Raw genomic sequence first — 16,543 nt, 5'->3', positions numbered from 1 at the left:
GGGAGCTAGCTAGACAGCTGGAGCCACAGCTTGACCTGCGTGGAAATACCTCGGAGAAACCCGCCGCACTGGCTCGCCCGCAAGCCTCTTCCCCAAGCTGGTTTATCCGTCGCACTCCCTCCTCCACCTTCTTGCTCCTCTCCGGCCCGGTCCTTAAAGCCAGCACAGGAGGGCCGCCACGATGCCCTCTTCACATCAGCTACCCCATAGCTGCCTCTTCACTCACAAGCACCCAAAGATCCAGCCTCGAAAGCAACCAAAATGGAGCGCGAACCCGATCATGTCAACCCGGCGATGGACAGGTCCTTCCTCACGGCCAACATTGCGGAAGTGGTCGAGAAGATGACGACCAACGAGAAGATCCAGCTGCTCGCTGGTGATGGATGGTGGCAGTAAGTCTTTATGCAGACCGAGCGGGGGTCGAGGCTGACGTTGTAGCACTTTTGCTTACCCGCACCTGAACATCCCGAGGTGAGCTTTCACGCGAGGGCTGGACTGCTCAAGCGCTGACGGGGCAGTGTCAAGGTCACGGACGGTCCTGCTGGAGCTCGTGGTGGTTCTGCTTACAACATGAGTGGGTCACTTCCCTCCTAGCTCTCCCGATCCGTCCGGTTTCTGCTACACATAGACACGTTACTAACGCCTCAGCCCCCGCCCTCTCCTTCCCCAACGCGACCTGTGTCGGCGCGACCTTTGACAAAGATCTGGCCTACCAGATGGGAGAGACGCTCGCGGCCGAAGCGAAGGCTAGGGGAAGCGTCTGCCTGCTTGCGCCCACCATCAACATTCAGCGGTCCCCTCTCGGTGGCCGGGCATTCGAGAGTTACGCGGAAGACCCTACGCTCAGCGGAGTCATTGCCGGGCACTACGTCAAGGGGCTGCAGGAGAAGGGTGTCTCGGCTGCTATCAAGCACTTTGTCTGCAATGGTTAGTTTCGCGAGATCCAGAGATGTGGTTTGTGCTGACGGTAAAGACCAGGAGCACGACCGGATGGGCCAAGACTCCATCGTCGCCCCTCGAGCTCTCCGGGAGGTCTACTTGCGTCCTTTCCAGATCGCTCATAAGCTTGCTCAACCCTGGGGGTGAGTGTCTCCAGGCCGACGCACGAGTGTCAAGCTGACCTGCAGCTACATGACCTCATATGCCAAGCTCAACGGTACCCATTGCGCGGAGCATGACTGGCTGCTCAACACCCTTCTCCGGGGCGAATGGAAACACGAAGGCATTGTCATGAGCGACTGGACCGGCACCTACTCTGTCTCGGAAGCCATCAACGCCGGTCTCGACATCGAGTTCCCTGGACCGGCCAAATGGCGCGCCAAGGACCTGGTCAACCACATGCTTACCGCGCATAAGGTCGACATTCGGCAGATCGACGAGCTCGCGACTCACATCCTCACGTGGGTGCAGAAGCTGGCACAGCAGAACGAGGACGTGGTGTATGGCGAGAAGAAGGGCGAGCAAACCCGGTGGGACGCCAAGAAGGAGGACTCGGCGCTCGTCAGGCGGATCATCACCGAGGGGATGGTTCTGCTCAAGAATGAGGGGGATATCCTGCCGGTTGAGAAGGGCAAGGTGGCTGTCATTGGCCCCAACGCCAAGGCCAAGGTCTTTACTGGTGGTGGATCGGCTCGGCTCAATCCCTCCTGGAGCACTACACCCTGGCAAGGTCTCGAGCAGGAGAAGCCGGACGGTATCGACCTCTCCTACGCTGTCGGTACCCTCACCGCCAAATACGCCCCTCTCCTCGACGAGAACTTTACCGCCTCGGACGGGTCGGTCGGGTTTGACGCTTACCACTACGCCGTCACCGCCGACGGTAAGCAGGCGGACAAATACGTCGCGTCCGACGTCCTCACTCGGTCCGAAATGCGCTTCAACAACTTCCAGCGGTCCGGCCTTACTGAGGACTGGTACACCGAGATCAAGGCGACCTTCACCAGCCCCATCACTGGCGAGTACGAGTTTGCCCTTACTTGTACTGGCAAGTTCTGGCTTTGGTTCGAGGACAAGCTGGTCATGGATATGAGCGACTACAAGGTCAAGGGGCAGGCGTTCTACGGGAATGGGTCAGAGGAGACCAAGGTCAAGGTCAAAGTGGAGCAGGGCAAGGTGAGTCAATGTACAGGGCAAGACTAACCAGTAGAAATACCAGTTCCGCGTACTGCACGACACTCGCAGCCCGCCCGTCAAGTCCGGCTCGTCCACACTCACCTACAACGGGATGCGCATCGGTGCCGAGCCGGCGTACGAGCCCGAGCAGGCCATGGAGGAGGCTGTTGCGCTCGCCAAGACATCTGACATCGCCATTATCGTTTGCGGTCTCAACCAGGACTGGGTGAGTCTGTCACAGTATGCTGTTATGCGTAGGCGAAGCTGATCATCAGGAATCAGAAGGAGATGACCGGCCAAATCTCGATCTCCCTATGCGCAGCAACGAGCTCATCGACCGGGTTGCCGCCGTCAACCCCAACACCATCGTCATCCTCCAGGGCGGATCGGCGCTCGCCATGCCCTGGCTCTCCAAGGTCAAGGGGGTCGTACAGGCATGGTACGGCGGCTGCGAGACCGGCACCGGTATCGCTGATATCGTCTATGGCAAAGTCAACCCTTCTGGTCGGCTCCCAGTCACCTTCCCCGCTCGGGAAGAGGATGTGCCATCGTACCTCGCCTACAAGTCGGCGGATACCATCACCCGGTACGAAGAGGGTATCTGGGTCGGATACAAGCACTACAACGCCCGCAAGCTTGTCCCTCTCTTCCCTTTCGGCTTTGGCCTCAGCTATACCTCATTCGAATACTCGGATCTCGCCATTACATCGGTCAGTCCCGCCAAGGGCACGTCAGCGGACGAGTGGGAACTCAAGGCCAAAGTCAAGGTGACGAATACCGGCAAGATTGCCGGTAGTCACTCGGTCCACTTTTACACTCAGCCCCCGCCCGAATTGGCGATGGGTCTCAAGCACCCGGAGAGGGCACTGCAGGCGTTCGGGAAGGTACACAATCTGAAGCCAGGGCAGAGTGAGGTGGTCGAGGTCTCGCTTGACAAGTGTAAGTCTTCCTTGGTTGGCTGGGCGCAGAGCTGATGGTCAGACGCTATCTCGCACTGGGACGAAAGGGCGAGTGTCTGGCGTGCGGAGCCAGGGCAGTGGGGTCTTACAGTCGGGTACGATGCGAGCAAGACGTATGGGTCGGAGAAGTTTGAGGTGGGCAAGGGGTTGACCTGGTCTGGCATCTAAGAGGCGGACGTGTATTTTGGATGTGATACGAGACGATCTAACGCATGAACCATCTTGCTGCTTGTGTCATCTGCATAAAGCGGCTTGCCGCTTCGCATCCCACGTCGCCGCAGCACAAGGTCAACGACTGTGAGCCTTCCGACAAAGCCGAGACCCGAAGCGAGACATTCCGACACCCGGCGATAGCCGCTCGGCACCGTGCCTGATGGCGGCTTCAGCTTGACATCCCCAAATCATTCTGAGTCGACCTCGACTTTACCTTCCATACCTTATCTTTCAGTAGCTTCTATACACTTCCTACCTACCACATACAACACATAGAAAAGATGTCCGCCATCACCAAGATCCACGCCCGTCAGGTGAGCCCTCTTCCTCTTCCCGCTCTGGACGAGAGAGCAGTGGGGGAATATTGCTGAACCTTTTTCCAGATCTTCGACTCTCGAGATAAGTCTCTTCACCTCTCTTTCATGGCGTCTACTTTTGCTTTCTGGAGCGCTGCGGAGCGTCGTGTAGGCTATGAGAGGAGTAGGAGGGCGTGCTGCTGTGCGGCAGCGGCGTTGCTGCCTTTGGCTCCGCGCACGTCCCTTGGTCCAACCCTTTCCTTCCTTCTTCCCGCCCAAGCTCTGTCGTTATTGGCTTTGGCCTGTCCTCATCACCTCCTGACCATTGGCTGACATGAGTACGCAACCCTACCGTCGAGGTTGACCTCTGGACCGAGAAGGGTGAGTTCAGTCATTTTAGGTCCTCCAGATCCGCAGCTGATGAGCTAGGCAAGTTCCGCGCTATGGTCCCCTCCGGTGCATCTACCGGTATCCACGAGGCCGTCGAGCTCCGTGACAAAGCTAAGGAGTTCGGAGGCAAGGGTGAGTTTCAGGCACCTGCCTCTTCTAGCTTCGGTGCTGATGTTTAGGTGTCCTCAAGGCCGTCGAGAACGTCAACAAGATCATCGCCCCCGCGCTTGTCGAGTCCCAGCTCCCCGTCACTTCCCAGAAGGAGATTGACGACCTCATGATCAAGCTCGACGGTACTCCCAACAAGGGCAAGCTCGGCGCAAACGCCATCCTCGCCGTCTCCATGGCTGCCACCGAGGCCGGTGCCGCTGACAAGGTGAGCTCTCCGGCACAGACATTTCGTATGGAAACAGCTGACAGCGTAGGGTCTCCCCCTTTACGCCTACCTCGCCCAGCTTGCTGGTGTCCCCGAGCCCTACGTCCTCCCCTGCCCCGCTTTCAACGTCATCAACGGCGGTGAACACGCCGGCAACAAGCTCGCCTTCCAGGAGTTCATGATTCTCCCCACCGGCGCCAGCTCGTTCTCCGAGGCCATGCAGATGGGAACCGAGACTTACCACGTCCTCAAGAAGGTCATCACCAAGAAGTACGGTCTGGATGGTGAGTATATCTGTACACAGGATATTTGCGCAGAGCTGATGATCAGCCGCCAACGTTGGTGACGAGGGTGGTTTCGCTCCCAACGTCCAGGGCGCCGAGGAGTCCCTCGACCTACTCACCGAGGCCATCAAGCAGGCCGGCTACACTGGCAAGGTCCAGATCGGTCTCGACGTCGCTTCGTCCGAGTTCTACAAGGACGGCAAGTACGACTTGGACTTCAAGGTGAGCTCTCGAACATAGACCTCTGGTTGCGGAGCTGACAGCCAGAACCCCGACTCTGACAAGTCCAAGTGGCTCACGGGCGCCGAGCTCGCCAAGGTGTACGAGTCGTACATTGAGAAGTACGACATTTGCTCCATCGAGGACCCCTTCGAGCAGGACGACGTCGAGGCGTGGTCCAACTTCAACACCAGCAACAAAATTCAGGTTGTCGGTGATGACTTGACCGTCACCAACCCCGAGCGTATCAAGATGGCCATCGAGAAGAAGGCTTGCAACGCTTTGCTTTTGAAGGTGAGCTATCAGGAACAGATATACCGGGTAGTGCTGGAGCTGACATCACAGATCAACCAGATCGGTACCATCACCGAGTCCATCCAGGCGTAAGCTGATTGCTGCGATCCTTTCGATTCGGATGTAAGCTTACATCCCAGCGTCCAGCTCTCGCAGCAGAACGACTGGGGAATTATGACCTCGCACCGATCCGGCGAGACCGAGTCCACCTACATTGCCGACCTCGCCGTCGCTCTCCGCACCGGCGAGATCAAGACTGGTGCCCCGTGCCGATCCGAGCGTGTTGCCAGTGAGTTAGGAGTGCCCCAAGGATGATCATAGCTGATATCGGCAGAGTACAACCAGCTGCTCCGCATCGAGTGCGTAATGACTGCTTTCTCATGTCCGATTGGGGCCCAGCTGACATGTTCAGGGAGGAGCTCGGTGACAAGGCCATCTTCGCCGGCGGCAAGGGTCTCTCCAAGGGTACCACCGCCCCCGAGCTCAAGCTCTAAGCGGTTTTGCGCTTTGTTATCGAAAAAGACTGCTATCTCGGTTATAGAGGGAATGCATGAAATGGTGCAAGACGCTCTGGACCGGCTTACTGTATCTTCACTGGACTACTCACCTTGGCCCTTGACTGCCTCACTATCTCCGTACTGGCTTACTCACTTTCGCGTCTGGCGGTCGACGGTCGACAAGGAGATACGAAACAATGCAGGGACAGATCGACCATCGACTCGCTGGCAAAACACGTCCGTTTCTCTGCTTGCATTATTCTTCACTTCGTAGGCTAGCTAGTCGTAGATATCGCCTCCCGACCCCTCGACGCGTCTACACTACTTAACCAACTCGCCTCCCGCTCTACTTGGTCTTCTTCTTCTTGGACGCCTCCTCGTCTCCCTCGGCGGCCGCCTCCCTCTTCTTGCTCGCCGCGCTCTTACTCTCGGGCTTCTTGCTCGCCTCCTCCTTCTTGCTAGCCGGCTTAGCCTTGCTAGCGGGCTTCGCAGCCGACTCGGCCTTCTTGTTCGCCGGCTTCTTGGTCTTGGTCTCCTTCTCCGCCTCCTCTCCATCCTCCTCATCCTCCGCGATATCCTCCTCCTTCTTCTTGGAAGCGGCCGTCTTCTTGGCAGCAGCGCTCGAGGCGGGCTTCTTGGTCTCCTCCTTATCCTTGTCCGCCGCCTTCTTGGATGCCGGCTTCTTGGTCTCCTCCTTATCCGCCTTCTTGGACGCAGGCTTCTTGCTCTCCGCCGCGGGCTTATCATCCGCCTTCTTGCTCGCCGGCTTCTTGGACGCGGGCTTCTTGTCGGCCTTCTCCTTGTCCGCCTTCTCCTTGGCAGCCGCCGCCGCCTCCTCCTTCTCCTTCTTGTCCGACGCGGCCTTGGCAGCCCGGCTGGAAGGCTTGCGACCGCCGGCCTCCTCCCCGTCGTCCGCCTTCTCCTCGGCGGCCTTCTTGTCGTCCGACTTGTGCTCCGGCGCGCCAGTCTTGGGCTCGTTCTTTGATCCGGCCTCGTTCTCGTACTCTCCGCCCTGGGCCTCGTACTCCTTGGCTATTTTGGATGCCTGCGCGTCAGCTGATGTCCATGTTGACGCGTAAAGTCGCGTGGGAGGGCAATGGGCACACCTTCCAAGCGGCCATCTGTCCTGCGCCCGATCCATCCTTGTTGGTCTCGTTCTTGATCTCTGGACGTGTCAGCCGGGCTCATCAACAATGCTCTGCGATCCAAAAAGGCGCGTCGAGGTGCGTTCGGGCGGGATCAGGCATGGGAGCGGAGCGGGCGGAGAGAAGGGAAGAAAGAACCCACTCTCCGTGATCTCATCGTGCAGCTTGGTGTTCGTGGGCTTTCCTTTGGTGGACGGCATGGTGAGAGGTGGAGCTGGGGACTTTGTTAGATGGAGGTGAGTAGGAAGGTGTAGTTGTTGGTGATATGGGCAAAAGAGAGGGGCATGAGCACAAGGCTGCCCCACCCCTCTTCCCTCTTCCTTGTGGGCGCGGCTTGACGTCACCTGTCAACAAACCGATCGGAAGCGGCCATTGCCGGCTGGATCGGACGCGACGCTGGGGAGTGTGGCGGTGATGTGGCGAGTGTGGCAGTCGCTCTGGAGGGGCGAAAGCTCATGCTCAGTGGCCGCCAGCGAGGCAGAGAAAGGCCAGGTCAGCTAGGCATCGCCGTTCAAGAAAAGACAGGTCATACCGCAGAGTTGTCGAGCACACAATGCGCCGACGAGCTCGAAGTGCAGCTCGATAGCGCGCGCGTGTAGGGATAGAGGCTGCTTCTGTCCCCTCACTAAGGCCCTCTACCGTGCATAACGATGAATGGAGAGGTAGTCGGAGCTGATCGTGGCTATCACAGGGTCCACTCAAAGTGGTCTAGGTAGAGGTATGCACGTAGCCCTTATCTGTCCTACTACCTAGGATTCCCTGCTCCCATTCCGATCTCAAGCGTCCCGCGAAGCCCTTCTGACTCCCGCTTTCCCGCTTCGCAACTCAAGGAGACATACTGCCCTCCCTAGCCCTTTTTGACACCTTCACTCCCCGTTTCTCCAGTATTCCCAAGAACCGCGGACTGCTCATCCCTGCCTGCGGGCCGTAGCGGGGCACGAGATGCCTTGCTTCCCATCGCCATCGGATCTTCTTTTGGGTGCGGGTCTCGGTGAGGGGGTAGGGTGGTGCTCCGGGGTCTCTAGAACGTCAGCTTGGGCTCTGGTGGAGCTCTTGGGTGGAAGTCGATGGAAGAATGAGGGAAGGCCGGGGCAGATGCCGATGCAAGCGTTACTTGCGCAGGCTCGGGGAGGGATGATTGAGCGTGGATTGCCAGAGGGTCCAGGAGCTGTAGTGATTCAAAGCTTAACTCACTCTAGCTACAATGGATCAGCTACTCGTTCGGCTTACGATGGCGAGAAGGACTCACGAAAGCAGCAGACATGCAAGCAAACATTCTCCCCCAAGTCCGGGTCAGAGGGCACTCAAGACAAGAGAAGCTGTCTGCGGTGCGGTGGCAACGAGTGGCTGAGGCGGTAGTAGCCAAGTGTGAGACCGTTTGTTTGGTTGACCAGGCGTGCTTGGTGATCCAGGTGATGATACGCGTATGAGCTGACTTGGTATTGAGCGTCGTATGTTTGCAAACACTGGCGAAGAGAAGCCGGCGGCACGCCAAATCAGCTGCTTATACCTCTCGCCTGCCTCCCTTCAGCGTCAATGTGTCCCAGCACGTGAAGCGTGAAGTCTCCAAGATGAGCACAACGTCAGTCAAGGCCGAACGTGGACATCGATTGCTGAGAACGTTTGTGATGGCCAGCAGCAAGTGAAGTTCCTTTGAGTTATCGCGCTCGGGCTTGATTCCCCGAAATGCCGTGTGCCCGTCCTCATGAAACACAGCCATCCACTCCGTTTCACCTGTGCCGCACCATCACACGTGGCCATCTTATCGGCGCTCCAAGGAGTCTCCGGTGTACCCAGTCAGTAGCGCGCGATGCAGCACAATATGCACATGAGGCCGATGGAACGCTCACGGATGCGAGGTCAGGGTCACGGGTGGCAAATGTGGCAGTCACGCCACTCGCTACGTACAGAAGCAGCGGATGGGACTTGCCTCCAGTCATTCGACAACATCTCATAGTATGACCATAGCATAGCTGCTCGGACGAAGCTAACGCTGTTGTATAGGCGTCGTGGCATGGTATAGCAACTTCGTCTCTTCCTCTCCCCAGCTCCCTGCAGCGCCACACACGCGCACGGGAATGTGCCACACTGGTGCTTCCATCGGGAATTGAGCGGCTATTCCCGGCCATTCCTCGTCGGCCCAAACCTCTCACCTCTCGCTGCATTCTCTCTTCTTCTTCCATCAACCTCTCTATGACTCTGCTCTTATACACATACAAGTGAGCAGGCGAGAGAGATGGCGTCCACTTCCGTGAGTACAGCTGCACGCGATCCCCTTAAGGAACAATCCTCAGGCCATCAGCTGACTTACAGGCCTCTCGTTCTGCTCTCCCTGCGGCTCAGACGGCCCCGCTCGCGCATATTGACGTGAAGCGATGGGAGCGAGCTATGAATGACGCCGAGATCAACAAGTCGTGAGTCGAATCTTCTGAATGTGTTGCGAAAATCTTCAATCAACCCTCTCTTTTCACCTCTTCACAAACCCGCCTTCTCTGATGAGACTTAAAGCAAGTGGGAATCTCTCCGACCAAAAGCTGCGGACAACCCAATCATTATGCATCTCTGATCCTCCTCGCTTCCCTCGTTTGACTGTGCTCTTGGTCCCAACAATCGGATCAGTAGCTGATGGAACAGAGACCTGAACGCCATGATTCTCGACTACCTCCTGCTCGAAGGCTTCCCCGACGCCGCGATGGAGTTTGCGCGCGAAACCGGACTTCCCGCCGAAGTTGACCACGAGGCGATACAGGAGCGGATGGAGATTCAAGAGGCCGTCGAGGAGGGACGGGTGGAAGAGGCGGTAAGGAGGGTGAACGAGCTCGATCCAGAGGTAAGTTTTTCTGTGCTTCGGTTTCTCGAGAACAACTCCATTCCCACCCACCCCAAGGATTATACAATCATGCACCACGCTTAGCCCGCTTCTTGCGCGGCCATGCTGAAACAACCTGATTTACAGACCTGATATGAGGGGCAATCCATTCTACATTGTTTTGATTATTGGCGTCACCATATTTGACACCAAGCTGACATGTAGATCCTCGATACCAACCCTCCACTCCTCTTCCATCTGCATCTCCTCCGCCTCATCGAGCTTATCCGGACGGAACAACTCGAGCCGGCTCTCGAATTTGCGACGAACGAGCTCGCACCCCGCGGCGCTCAAAATCCCGAATTCCTCGCCGACCTCGAAAAGACGATGGCTCTTCTCGCTTTCCCTGACCTCGCCAAATTTTCGGATGATCAGGCTCATCATCCCACTTTGCCACCAGCCACCGCCGAGCTCCTCGCCGACCCCGCCTTCCTCCCCATCAGTCAGCTGATGCGCCGGAGTCAGCGCGTCAAGGTCGCCAAGGAGCTCAATGCGGCCATCCTCGAGTCGCAGGGTCTCGGGATGGAGACGAAGCTCAGTGGGCTCGTCAGGCTTATGAGCTGGGGGGAGGATCGGCTGGAAAAGGCTGGACTGGCGATCCCCGGGGGTGAAAGGGGATGGGCGGATGAGGTCCTGAAGGCAGAAATGAAGTGAGACTCAGTGATTGTATATACCTACCAGGCATCGTTGTAGCACCGTACCAGTTGTCATGATCATGCAGTCCGCTCAGCAGTTCCATCAAGATCATCAACAGATCAACACCGTTCATCATCCAAGTCATTCGGAGTGCAAGGTCGTGCTCATTCGCATTTAATGGATATACGCGACTGACCTCCGGCCCGGTCCAGCCGAAAACGATCTAACGAGATGATTTCGGAGATGTGCTGTGGAGTCGATGCGCTCGCTGATCAATCACACTGCTGTTACCTCGTGCGTTTATGACCCTCTACCATGAGTCAGCGTCGAGCAGCGCTTCCCAAACACTACGACTTCATACCGAATAGACCTCGGGTATTCTCTGAAAATGTCCCGGCCGAACGCTTCACCTCCCATCTTGCCCAAGCAATCCCGCTTGCCATCCGGACCGCTGCCGTCTACAGGCTCGATAGACCATGACAACCGTCTCGACAAGACAACCCAATGGGACGAGGAGGATGGTGAGAAGGCCTTCGGCGAGAAGGACTTGCCGTTACGCACGTTAGGGGAGGGACCCGTTGCGCCCGTGGAGGCTGCAGCGAATGCGAAAGCTGCTGTCGAGATTGAATCGGGCAAAGGCGAAATGGTGTACGTTGAGCCTGGGCTGAAAGGATGGCTAAATCTACTGGGTGTGAGTTACTCAGATCGCTTGAGGAACGGCATCTCGCTGACGGGTTTCCAGGCCGTACTGGTCAACTCGATATGCTGTGAGCTTTTTGCTCTATGCCCTGAACCCCTTCTGACGAAGCAGACGGGATGACCAACTCTTTCGGCGTCTTTCAAGAATACTACACCACCACTCACCCACCTACGATCTCTTCCGGCGCAACTGCCATCTCCTGGATCGGCACCATCCAATTCTGGCTTTGTCCTTTACTAGGCTGCATCTCCGGGCCCCTCTTTGACGCCGGCTACCTCAAGTCCCTCGTCGGTGTCGGGGGCGCCCTCTACGTCTTCTCACTCATGATGACCTCCCTCGCCAAGGAATACTATCAATTCCTTCTCGCTCACGGGTTCGGCGTGGGTATCGGTATGGGCCTGATCTTCAGCCCGAGCGTATCGACGCTATCGCATCATTTTGGGCGGAGTAGGTGGCGGACATTGGCGTACGGGTGTCAGGCGACAGGGAGCAGTCTGGCGGGGATCATCGTGCCGGTACTGCTCAGGCAGCTGTTCCCGGCTGTTGGGTTTGCCTGGGCAATGCGGATATGTAAGCTCTTGCCTCGGTCGAAGTAAAGGGGGTCCTGCGACTGAAGTGTCCAGTGGGATTCATTGTCCTTGTCATCGTGACCTGCGCGTTCTTCTTCCTCTCGCGAGTGCATCCTCCCCGGAAGGAGCTGGCTCTGTTGAGTCCGTCTGTCTGTGAGTGGGCCGTTCATATGTGCCCATTATCCGCTCATACTGCAGTCCGTAACAAGGCATACACTGTCTACGTCATGGGAGCAGGACTAGGCTCACTTGCTATGTGAGCCGTCTCAGCCAATCCGGAAGGTGGCAAGCTGACTTGGTAGCTACGCCCCACTCACTTTCGGCGCCACCTATATGCGAGCTAAGGGCTTTGACCCGGGATTGAGCTTCTACGCGTATGTCCTCGGCCCTCACAACATTCGTCAGGTCTTGCGTCAAGTAGCAGCTGACACCAACAGTGTGGCTATCGGGAACGGCTGCTCCATTTTTGGTCGTATCATACCCCTCATCATCGCCCAAAAAGTCGGCACCATCAACATGTTCACCCTCTTCGCTCTGATAAGCGGAACGATGCTGTTCCTATGGACGACAGCGAGGACTGTAGAGGGCTTCCTGATATACGAAGCCTTCTATGGTGTCGCCAGCGGTAAGTCTTCTCGCTCCTGCCAGGAACGCGCAACTACTGATCCCGCAGGCGCATACGCCGCATCCCTCAATCCGGGCGCAGCCTCCTTTGCCCCAGAGCCAAATCAGTCCGGCCTATACCTCGGGATGTGTTTCTTCACGACCGCATGGTTCTGGCTGCCTGGCACGCCTGCAACTGCCGCCTTGATACAGGGCAAGACGGACTATCTGCCCGCCTCGATATTCTGCGGATGTGCGGTATTGGGAGGAGGGATGATTTTGATAGGGGCGAGATTTATGCGTGCGAAGCAACTGGGGAGTAAGTGGGTGTAGCGATCTTGTAGGATGATCGACTTGTAGCTGTATCTATGTGCTGTATTGACCCTCTGAGCTGCTATGGAAGCCTGGACCCAGCTGGCTGGCTGGTCTCGGAGTTTGCCCCCGATCCGGAGCATCGGAGCCGAGCGCCGGTGGACAATAAATGAGCAAGTAGAAGGGGTTCCACATGTTCAGTCTCATCTCTCTTGGGAGCCATGGCCATACAGCACGACACCGAGGCTGGTCCATCTAGCCCGAGAGCAGAGGCTTCCCAGCAAGCGGAGGATTCCGCAGCGGCCGGTCCAAGCGATAGTGATGCTGGATCAAGGGCGAGGAGGGAGAGTCAAGAGGTCAATTCGACTTGCGACTCTTGTCGCGTGAGAAAGGTGAGCCGGACAATCAGACCTGATATGGTTTAGAGCTGAACACATCATAGGTCAGATGTCTAAGCCTGACAGACAGCGAGGTGGAACAAGCGCGGTCCGAAGGGAAAGGTAGCAGCTGCAGGGGATGTTATCGCAGGAAAGAGGATTGCGTCTTCGAGTACAGGTACAAGAAGCCCGGTCGGCCTAAGGGGTAAGCCAGATAGTGTGCTAATTCGTCATAGGAGATAGTGCTGATCATTCTAGGTCTCTCACGAAGCGCCCTCGCCGGACATCCAGTGCTCAAAGCCCCTCTCGACCGTCCCACTCCCCTTCCATCTCTTCTCGCCCTCCCACTGCTCTTCCCCTCCCACCCCTGAGTCCACCTCCGTCGGCCACACATCAACAGCATAACACGCTCAACTATGCTGAGCGCGATGATGGTACACCGCAAAGGCCCCCGGCCGTCCAGCATCGGTCATACCTCGACGTGTCATCGTACGCCAGCGTGTCCGAACAACCATACGGCCCAGCGACGGGAACGATCTTTGGCTCAGCCCTGACTGCTATGACGCAAGGGGATAGCCAGTCAATCGATATATACGGGACGGGCAGTCGTCAACATGGGTACCCCAGCGGCTCGGGCTCCATGTATGCGGAGAGTCACGCGCCGATACAGGGCATCCTTGGTCACATGGGCCCGGACGTCTCGACGTTCCGTCAATCGCAGGTGGACCCGTACCGCGTCATACCTGTCTCATCTGTCAACACTACGACCGACCACCATAATGACAACTACCACACCTCCTCGAATGGGACCAGGATCGACGACGCCTCTCCGTCGGGCGGTCGGGTATCCGACTGGATACTACCTCGGTCGGCCCATTCGTCGGCTGCATCTCCCGCTGCTCGGCCCTTCGACTACCCCTCTCTCCCGCCTCACCAAACTCAAACATACGCGTCCACTCCTTCCCTACGGCCACCCTACATGTCCCCGCCCCCGTCGGGATCCGGGACCGCTTCAGCTGCTCTGCCCCAGGTACACCCGGCGACTCCGCACGATATACCCCAGATTGAAGCGGTAGCCGCTTGGAGCGATATCTGTTTCTTCGTCAGTCTTCATATGCGGCATCAGCACGGGTTGATGCCGCTTGTGCACAAGCCGACGTTTGCGCAGGATGTGCTGCAGCGTCGGGATGTGGCGGACGAGACATTTAGGGGGTTGCTGTGCAGTATCGGTGAGCTCCTCCCAGCTGGTCCGCCCGATAGGGGTGTTAGGGCTGATGACTTCAGTCGCATACACGTAAGGCTACTACGTCCGAGCTTTGTCTATATAGCCAGATAAGCTGATGAGCAGTATCTGCCAGAGTCCAATCAACATCGTCACCCCGCCATACAGTCGACAAGACCTCGAAGTCATTCTCCGCCGGTGTCAAAAGACAAGTCGAGCTATACAGCTCAGATGGCACATGAGTCCCAGTCTAGAGAGCTTGGCGAGTCTACAACTGTGAGTCCTGCTCGCGGGTGCTTGATAATGGTTCTCTGCTGACCAGTAGCGATATCAATACCGCTCTGGCCGCTACGCAAGTGGATCTCGCGACTGCCCTGATATCGGACGCTCGGCGGCAGGTCTACGCGCTTGGCCTGCATACTGCTCAGCCCAAGGACGGTCTATCTGTCATCCAGCTTCAGATCTGCCGGAGGCTCTTCTGGGAGATCTACCAGAGCGACAAGTAAGCTAGCATCGACTAATTCTTGTGTCTGGCCATAGCTAAAGAGCAGGACAAATGTGATGAACGCTATATCTGCCATCTCGCTAAACGACCTCGAAGGTGTCCCACCCCTCCCTCTCGAGATCGACGACGACTACATCACCACCTCTGTCGCCACTCCCCAGCCTGACGGTCAAGTCTCATACATGACCGGCTTTGTCGTCATTTCTCGTATCTTTCAAATCCTGGGCCAATGTCAAATTCGCCAAAAGACGTTTGCGAATAACCGGGACGCGGGACCACCGAGGGAGAAGCTGCTTATGTGGGTGGAAGAGCAGCGGATCGGGATGAGGAGGCTGCTGGGTGAACTGCCGGGCAAGCTGAGGGCGGAGTGGCGCGAGGCTGGCGGATTCGAGCGGGCGGAAGAGAGCAGTCTGGGAATACAGAGGGCGAACATCCATATCACTGCTCTTTGCGTTGAGTTGGCACTGGTGAGTTGCGATCGTGCATTTCAGTGGTACTGCTAGCTGACTATTGCAGCTCGACTTCCGAGTCCACCTTGATGCAGACGCAGACACTCGTACCGAACGCGAATCGCTCGCTCGAAAGGCATACGCCACCCTGTCCAACGTCCCGATCGAATACCTCGCGAGTAACGGCGAGAGCATGCGCGGCAAGGTACTGCGTATCGTGCTGGATCTGCTGAGTATGACAAAGGACGGTGCGAATGGTGAGGATGGTCAGATGCAGGGAGAAGGGGCCGAGGGGGGCGAGGGTCAGGCGTTTGGGAAGGATGTGTGGGACTGGTGGAATATGGTACGTGTCGCCAATTCCGAACCGATCGTATGTCAATGGGCTGATGGGGTTAGTATTCTAGTGTACAGTTCTTCCAGGTCATCCCGGAGATATCAGCGGGCGAACATCACGTAGGATCAAGGAGGGCCAGTCCTGGTAGATGACGCCCATAATGACTTTGACATCTAGCTATGTCCAGCATGTCATCGGCCTTAACAGCATCGCTCGAAGGGGCTCATGCCCAGGGAAAGGATGTTGCACTCTGGCAGGCTCTATATCTCGCCCTCCCAACCGAGCACCGCATTCCGCTCAAACACGTTGAGGTGTTCACCTCAGAACAGGGGCTGTAAGGATCGCTCTGAAGAGCCGCCAGATCAGTGATAGCGCCGAAACACCACACAATCGCAAATGACGAAGATCCCTTGTTCGTCAGTATGAAGGGGAGGAGAGACACCCCAGTGCTGCGGCGTATTGGGTTGAGTCGCAGCTATAAGCAGCCAGGATGCCGCCTGACCCTGATTTATATGTATTATATCCTACTCACACATCTCTATTTATCTCCGCAGAATCTGCCCCTACTCCGCTCTTTCCATACGCAAGATGTCGTCTTTCACGAAGAGCTCTGTCAGTCCCTTCAGCTCGTACGCCGCCGCCTCTACTGCCACTCGATCCGCGTCCGCTGGGGCTGATTCCATCGCCGGGTCATTCAATGGACCCCTAAATGCCCGGAAGGTGAGGACCGAAGTTGTGGTCGTGGCACCGACGTGCAGCGAAGACCCGTCTACCGCCACGTCGACCGCCGCCGGCACACCAACCGATCAGTCAGCGGCCGATCACGCGAAGCGAGTCCCGATCCACCATTACAAGACCACATCCACGGATTCCGGCTTGGCCTGCACACCCGCCCCAATCGCCTCTACGCTGACTGCTGGGGGCCAAGTCAATCATTCCGCCGGCTCGACAGCTGCGGCTGCAGCGGCACTCGCACTCCTCGTTGCCGCTGCTGCCTGTGAGGCGGCTTGAGCGTGCCCTCTGTGTCCCGCGAGTGCCTCCAAGAGATACGAGTGCCGTTGCGGCGGGAACCTACATGTGTATATCTTCGGTATCTGTCAGTGTCGAATGTATACATATCTACGTCCAGGCATGAGTTCCGAGGGTGTGTACATGGGTATGTGTAAGAGCGCGGTCAGTGAT

General features: G+C 57.3%; 6 protein-coding genes across 6 annotated transcripts; 5 read left to right on the top strand and 1 right to left on the bottom strand.

Annotated features, from left to right (window-relative positions):
* Window positions 1-261: 261 nt before the first annotated feature.
* MKK02DRAFT_37952 (beta-glucosidase-like protein) lies at window positions 262-3,239 on the top strand (the record flags this gene model as incomplete). Its single annotated transcript, XM_053089858.1, has 9 exons — window positions 262-392; window positions 439-471; window positions 519-574; window positions 649-927; window positions 974-1,082; window positions 1,128-2,112; window positions 2,147-2,338; window positions 2,388-3,051; window positions 3,094-3,239. 9 exons carry the CDS (start codon window positions 262-264, stop codon window positions 3,237-3,239), a joined length of 2,595 nt encoding a protein of 864 aa, XP_052944197.1.
* A 326-nt stretch (window positions 3,240-3,565) lies between these two features.
* MKK02DRAFT_37951 (putative phosphopyruvate hydratase) lies at window positions 3,566-5,637 on the top strand (the record flags this gene model as incomplete). The annotated part of the gene is made up of 11 exons (XM_053089857.1): window positions 3,566-3,598; window positions 3,940-3,961; window positions 4,010-4,102; window positions 4,150-4,346; window positions 4,396-4,630; window positions 4,677-4,852; window positions 4,898-5,143; window positions 5,195-5,232; window positions 5,284-5,432; window positions 5,478-5,502; window positions 5,556-5,637. 11 exons carry the CDS (start codon window positions 3,566-3,568, stop codon window positions 5,635-5,637), a joined length of 1,296 nt encoding a protein of 431 aa, XP_052944196.1.
* Window positions 5,638-5,986: 349 nt separating this feature from the next.
* MKK02DRAFT_37950 (uncharacterized protein) lies at window positions 5,987-6,985 on the bottom strand (the record flags this gene model as incomplete). Its single annotated transcript, XM_053089856.1, has 3 exons — window positions 5,987-6,685; window positions 6,747-6,805; window positions 6,928-6,985. 3 exons carry the CDS (start codon window positions 6,983-6,985, stop codon window positions 5,987-5,989), a joined length of 816 nt encoding a protein of 271 aa, XP_052944195.1.
* Window positions 6,986-9,021: 2,036 nt separating this feature from the next.
* On the top strand, window positions 9,022-10,308 carry MKK02DRAFT_37949 (CTLH/CRA C-terminal to lish motif domain-containing protein; the record flags this gene model as incomplete). Its single annotated transcript, XM_053089855.1, has 4 exons — window positions 9,022-9,036; window positions 9,099-9,199; window positions 9,420-9,615; window positions 9,820-10,308. The coding sequence occupies 4 exons, from the start codon at window positions 9,022-9,024 to the stop codon at window positions 10,306-10,308; spliced, it is 801 nt and encodes a 266-aa protein (XP_052944194.1).
* A 795-nt stretch (window positions 10,309-11,103) lies between these two features.
* On the top strand, window positions 11,104-12,495 carry MKK02DRAFT_17017 (major facilitator superfamily domain-containing protein; the record flags this gene model as incomplete). Its single annotated transcript, XM_053085722.1, has 5 exons — window positions 11,104-11,560; window positions 11,614-11,712; window positions 11,758-11,815; window positions 11,925-12,184; window positions 12,233-12,495. Coding segments are annotated over 5 exons (1,137 nt in total), but the record flags the coding sequence as incomplete, so codon positions are not given.
* A 1,696-nt stretch (window positions 12,496-14,191) lies between these two features.
* Window positions 14,192-16,496, top strand: MKK02DRAFT_16688 (uncharacterized protein; the record flags this gene model as incomplete). Its single annotated transcript, XM_053085669.1, has 6 exons — window positions 14,192-14,349; window positions 14,399-14,575; window positions 14,625-15,045; window positions 15,095-15,275; window positions 15,312-15,376; window positions 16,374-16,496. The coding sequence occupies 6 exons, from the start codon at window positions 14,192-14,194 to the stop codon at window positions 16,494-16,496; spliced, it is 1,125 nt and encodes a 374-aa protein (XP_052944192.1).
* Window positions 16,497-16,543: the final 47 nt, after the last annotated feature.

This window comes from Dioszegia hungarica (genome assembly GCF_025882075.1).
Source record: "Dioszegia hungarica strain PDD-24b-2 chromosome Unknown MKK02contig_15, whole genome shotgun sequence".
NCBI classification, from domain to species: Eukaryota; Fungi; Basidiomycota; class Tremellomycetes; order Tremellales; family Bulleribasidiaceae; genus Dioszegia; species Dioszegia hungarica.
This window is presented reverse-complemented; position numbering and strand designations above follow the sequence as displayed.